General features: G+C 38.2%; 1 protein-coding gene across 7 annotated transcripts in view; it reads left to right on the forward strand.

Annotated features, from left to right (window-relative positions):
• Positions 1-6,000, forward strand: part of zfr (zinc finger RNA binding protein) — a 56,279-nt gene that overhangs the window by 42,390 nt on the left and 7,889 nt on the right. For 3 of the 7 annotated variants that reach the window (XR_015865803.1, XR_015865807.1, XM_088416293.1), the window contains exons 14-17: positions 2,026-2,176; positions 2,394-2,535; positions 4,394-4,491; positions 5,199-5,294. Coding sequence is in view for 1 of the 7 variants with exons in the window: in XM_088416293.1 (XP_088272419.1) it covers positions 2,026-2,176; positions 2,394-2,535; positions 4,394-4,491; positions 5,199-5,294 (487 nt within the window). In the remaining 6 variants the exon portion in view is untranslated. The remainder of the gene's footprint in view (positions 1-2,025; positions 2,177-2,393; positions 2,536-4,393; positions 4,492-5,198; positions 5,295-6,000) is intronic. The other 4 variants (XR_015865811.1, XR_015865812.1, XR_015865813.1 and 1 more) reach the window with 2 other exon arrangements.

Genomic DNA, 6,000 nt, shown 5'->3' on the forward strand with positions numbered 1-6,000 from the left:
AGATCTGGGCTCATGGGAGGCCACTTTAGAATATTCCAACGCTTTTCTCTCAGCCATTCTTGGGTGTTTTTGGCTGTGTGTTTTGCATCGTCATCCTGTTGGAAGACGCATGACCTGCGACTGAGACCAAGCGTTCTGACACTAGGCAGCACATTTCTCTCCAGAATGCCTTGATAGTCTACAGATGTAATTTTACCTTGCACACATTCAAGACACCCTGTGCCAGATGCAGCAAAGCAGCCCCAAAACATTACTGAGCCTCCTCCATGTTTCACCGTAGGGACAGTGTTCTTTTCTTCGTATGCTTGGTTTTTGAGTCTATGAACATAGAGGTGATGTGCCTTACCAAAAAGCTCCAGTTTGGTCTCATCTGTCCAAAGGACATTCTCCCAGAAGCTTTGTGGCTTGTCAACATGCATTTTTGCAAATTCCAGTCTCGCTTTTTTATGATTTTTTTTTTCAGCAGTGGTCGTCTCCCATGAAGTCCACTTTGGCTCAAACGACGACGAATAGTGCGATCTGACACTGATGTACCTTGGCCTTGGAGTTCACCTTTAATTTCTTTGGAGGTTGTTCTGGGCTCTTTGGATACAATTCGAACGATCCGTCTCTTCAATTTGTCATCAATTTTCCTCTTGCGGCCACGTCCGGAGTGGTTGGCTACTGTCCCGTGGATCTTGAACTTCTGAATAATATGAGCCACTGTTGTCACAGGAACTTCAAGCTGTTTAGAGATGGTCTTATAGCCTTTACCTTTAAGATGTTTGTCTATCATTTTTTTTCGGATGCCCTGGGACAATTCTCTCCTTCGCTTTCTGTTGTCCATGTTCAGTGTGGTACACACCTTTTCACCAAACAGCAGAGTGACTACTTGTCTCGCTTTAAATAGGCAGACTGACTGATTATGAGTTTGGAAACACCTGTGATGTCAATTAAAGGACACACATGAGTTAATCATGTCAGTCTGGTCAAATAGTTTTCAATCTTTTATAGAGGTACCATCATTTTTGTCTAGGCCTGTTTCATTAGTTTGTTTTTTTAAATAATCATGTTAATCAGCAATTCAAAAATGATGGCTGATTTTGATTATTTAATTTTCAATACATTTTTATTTGTTGTTACTTTTGTTAGTTTCAAGTGATTTCAGTGAGAATTGTGGGTTTTTCCTTCTTTAACTGAGGGGTACCAACAATTTTGTCCACGTGTGTGTTTGTGTGTGTGTGTGTGTGTGTGTGTGTGTGTGTGTGTGTATATATATATATATATATATATATATATATATATATATATATATATATATATATATATATATATACACACACACACACACACACCATATATAGGCCCCAGCCTGTTTGCCCAGATCAGCAACATTGTCATCACATACTTTTGCCCCCATCAAAACAACACCATGCCAAAATCATGATCAATGGCTAATACGGTAAAAAAAAAAAAAGCTGATTATTCATGTCCTTATTAATTACAATTACATAGTATGGTCCTAACTCACGCTAGTATCGCTTTACTGTCAGACGGCCGATCACCGGCATTGAGTGCGGCCATACTCAGGCATCATGAGTGATTCATGGAAGATAGGCCCGTGACAATCAGTGCACACTTTTTCAAAAGCTGTTAGTTAGGCAAAAAAGAGTCTGCACGCTAAACTTTGAAGCTGACAGCTAGACACAGTTGTAGTTCCACTGATCTATTTTTTGACAAGCCAGAACTACCGAAATTTGCTGAAGTGGCACTCAAAATGTGACTGTCAACCTTACATCTGGTCTGCGGCTGACAAAAATTTCACAAAACATGCCAACCTCGTGGCGCTGATTATCCTGTTGAATTCATATTCAATCAACACAATATTAGTCAAAATACTGTCTTAACTCTGCTGGCACATACATTGGCCACATTCAGATTCTTTGAAGTAAATGAAGTATTAAATATTGTTGTTTTTACATTTTAACTTTTAATTTTGTGATTATTATTGTTCTTTTGATAATAATCTCTCTTGTTTTTGTTTAGGGCCCTCAAGGGTGTGATGAGGGTGGGAGTCCTGGCAAAAGGGTTGCTCCTTCGTGGCGACAAAAATGTCAACTTAGTCCTGCTGTGCTCAGAGAAGCCCACCAAAAGTCTCCTTACACGAATTGTTGAGCTCCTCCCTAAACAACTAACAGTACTGTCTTTACAATTCTATTCCTGAACTGAACCTGTTTTTTTGTTTTTTAAATTAAGCTTTGTGCGACAGTATATTATGCACTGGCCTCTTAAAAAATCTGTACCGAACACTGTGGAAAAATATGTTCAGGTTTAAAAAAAAAAAAAAAACCTTTCGTTCCATAGCTATCCATAAACTTCTTTTTATTATTTTACATGTACTTTTATCTTTTCAGATGGTCGCGTCGGAAAAATATGATGTTAAAGGGTCTCTCCAAGAAGCAGCCATCATTCTTACATCTTGTGCAGAGCCAAAGATGCAAGTGACCATCACTTTGACTTCACCTGTTATCAGAGAGGAAAATGGCCGGGATGGAGGTTGGGAAAGCCATGACAGCTTTTGTTATCCCTCCTTATATTATCTCTGCTATTTGCCAAAGATATCATTTTCAGTATGTTGGTTCACTGAGAGTTTTGTGCTGCTGGCACACCAGAAAAATATTTTGGGCCTTAAAGAAGCATCCCGGAAACATGTTCTGTCATGTCAGAAATGTCTGACTTCTAAAGAAAAACAAAACAACCTTTCTTTCAGGCTTTGTTTTTGTAAATGTTTCTAAAACTGCAAATGGATACAATTATGTTCTTTTAAATGTTCTAAATAAGATGGGAGCCTAATAGAACTTATTCCCATTTAACTTCTGCTCTTGCAATTGCTGGAGAGATCAGATGGAATGTAAAGTGAACGAGGGTGCCAGCAGTCTTGCTCTTTAGACTTTCTGATCTTTAACTCTTCTCAAATGCTATTCCTTTCAAGCAAAGCATGATCAGTGTTTGCATTGTGATAGTCCAGTTACACCCTCGAATTTTTGTTTCCTGTGCTCTCACGGATTCTGGCTGTATTTTAAACATGATCTTGAAAAATGTGCATTTTTTTTTTTTAACTGACAAAAATAAGCAAGGAAAACAGCAGTAGAATAAACTGTTGTTCTTGTTTTTTAACTAAACAATGAATATTGTTATGTATTGTGTCAGGGTTGTTGTTTGTGCAACCCAGCATTCAAATCAACTTTTTGCTTGTGGCAGATCAGAATCCTCCTCATAGAAAGAGAGAGAATTTTTGTGTGCCCCACCCCCAACTCCCACCCACAGGAAACAAATACTATTCTTGTGTTCTGGTGAACAGTTCACTACGCTGTCTTTTATCCAAAGTGCTCCCCTAGGTACATTGACACCTCTTGAATACAAAATGTGCCTCAATAGAGGAAAGGACGCCTCCAGTAATGGCAGATTCACACAGCAACTACATATCTTATGATCATAGCCATGAGGAAATCAGATAAAAGACTTTTTTCTTAGGGGAGTATTAATAAAGTATGAAGGCTTTGGTAGACTGGTTGGTTGGACCTGAGTACAGCAGCTTTAGACATACATTGTCTATTGAGGTCTTATTCCAGCCCACTGATGCCAGGTATGCATGCTGTGATATCCTAACCTTTTTGATGCCGGCATTTTTTTTCCTCTCGTTCAGCACTCATTACTTTATTCACTTACTTTTTGTTTCATTTCATAATATTCACATGTTCAACCGAATGACCCATTTATGGTTTTGACCAAAATAAAAAGAAATTGTCCATTGATTTCTCCCATCAGAGATTTAGTTTGGCCCAACAGCTTCGGAAGGATTTTTGACCAAGGTTTTCCCACTCCCCAAAAATGTTGCCACACCTACTATTGCCATGCTGGTTTTATCAGGTCGCTGTCATAGGTCTTGGCCTTTACTTTACCTCTGCAACGCATTGTAATAGTCATCCAAATCTATCATCTTAAATTGAAGGTATATTTCTCATGGTAACTTGTTATTTAAAAACAAACAAACAAAAAAACTATTACCTGATAAAATGGTAATGGCTGCAAATAGTGTCATCTTAAACTGGTTTGGACTAAGTTCCTCATATATGGTGGTTTCAAAATAAAGCAATGAACAACATTAAGCTAAAAGCAAATTCAAAATCAAATGACTTAACACATTGAAAATGTGTAACTGTCCAGTAAACCAGAGTGTTGTTACATTTTTACTGCTTATGGTATTGTTGAAAAAACTTGGGGAGTAAAATGTGGGTTGCTTTATAGAGAATCTTTGGTATGTGTGGCAATGTGTTTGTTCTTTGCCAGCCTTGCTGACCTGGTCAAACACCCATTCCTCATCAACATTGTGACACTTCAAATCCATTTTTAGATGTAACTTCGGGTTTGGTGAAAGATCCAGCGGACGTCTTGGACAGGCAAAAATGCCTTGACGCTCTGGCTGCTCTGCGCCACGCTAAGTGGTTCCAGGTTCGGAACATCATTTTACTTCACTATTGTAGCCTTATGAGATGCATTATTTGTTTAACTCATTTACTTATTTTACACATTTAAATCTATTACTGGGGAAATTCATTTAAAAAAAGGATCCCTTCATAAAAATTGGATTAGTGAATGTTTTATAGCTTGTCAAAAATTAGACATCTTAGTTTATAGCCTTTTCAATTGTAGTTGCAAAGGATTCCATAAGGCTGCACGATACCTTACACCCAGTTGTTCAACAAGGCTTTTGTCCTTTATTCTACATATGTATATGACATCGGATTGAGAGACAAAGGAAAATCTGATTATTTTCCTGTGATACCGCTTTCTGTGCTAAATCACAGGTAAATTTTTGCAGCTTTCCTGAGTTCTTTCAGTCTTCTCTAAGGCAGACTCTCGTATTTTGAAATACATGTTTGTGGGTTTCTTTGATAAACCAAGAATCAGGGTTTAGAAGATGGCAAGGAAAGTGCTCATTTCTTGTGCATCTTGCAAACTTTGAACACTTTTACTAACTACGAGGTACAAGACTGCTGACAATGGCAGCTGATTGCAAATTTTGAAGGCTCATTAATGCCTTAACCCATACTCAAGCTTCCATTATGTACAGTAGTTGTTGTACCTCTAAGAATGGTTTGAATGTCCACAACTCACCATTGATATGGGACATAAATAAAATTTTATTTTATCCCAAGGCTAGAGCAAATGGATTGCAGTCATGTGTGATCATCATTCGGATACTTAGAGACCTCTGCCAACGAGCTCCAACTTGGTCATCCTTTCCAGGATGGGTGAGTGTCCTATTAGATTGATGACTTTTGATCTAAATTGATGAAAAGCTTGATGAAAACAACAATCCTGTTACAGTCTTAACGATAAGAAAGAAATTGGTTGCTGCAAGGCTTTTAGTAATACATTAAAACTTTGAATTTATATCTCAAATTTGACCCGGGATTCAACACAAACGTAAATATTTCCATCCTCCATCCATTGTGTTGATCACTTCGGTGTCTGGCTCACTAGTGCCTATCCCAGCTGTCTTAGGCAGAAGGTGAGGTGTATATATATGTATATACATACATACATACATACAGTGGGCCCCCGTGTTACGAACTTAATCCGTTCAGCGGCTATGCTCGTCACTCGAATTGCTCGTATGACGGGCAATCCAAACCTATGTTAATTGGTGAATGCGTGCAACGCGGGCAAAAACCTTAGGTAAAAACATCACGACTTTATACTCATATTAAAAATTAGTAACATAATCTACTGTACAGTTAAATTAAATAACATAAATATACAAAGGAAAAATGACATTTACCTTTGGGGCGACGTGACTTGAGCTGGGTGGAGGCAGAGGGGAACAGAGACCAACCCGCAGAATTTATGTATTTATTTTCTTAAACGAGAACTTTTCTCAAATGAGAACATATCACCGGCGATTTCCTTCTCTTTAATTCATAATAGAAGAAGCCTCTCCATTTTGTTGTTGACAGA

Source organism: Hippichthys cyanospilos, chromosome 1, assembly GCF_059441005.1.
Source record: "Hippichthys cyanospilos isolate Australia breed blue-spotted pipefish chromosome 1, RoL_Hcya_1.0, whole genome shotgun sequence".
Lineage (NCBI taxonomy): Eukaryota > Metazoa > Chordata > Actinopteri > Syngnathiformes > Syngnathidae > Hippichthys > Hippichthys cyanospilos.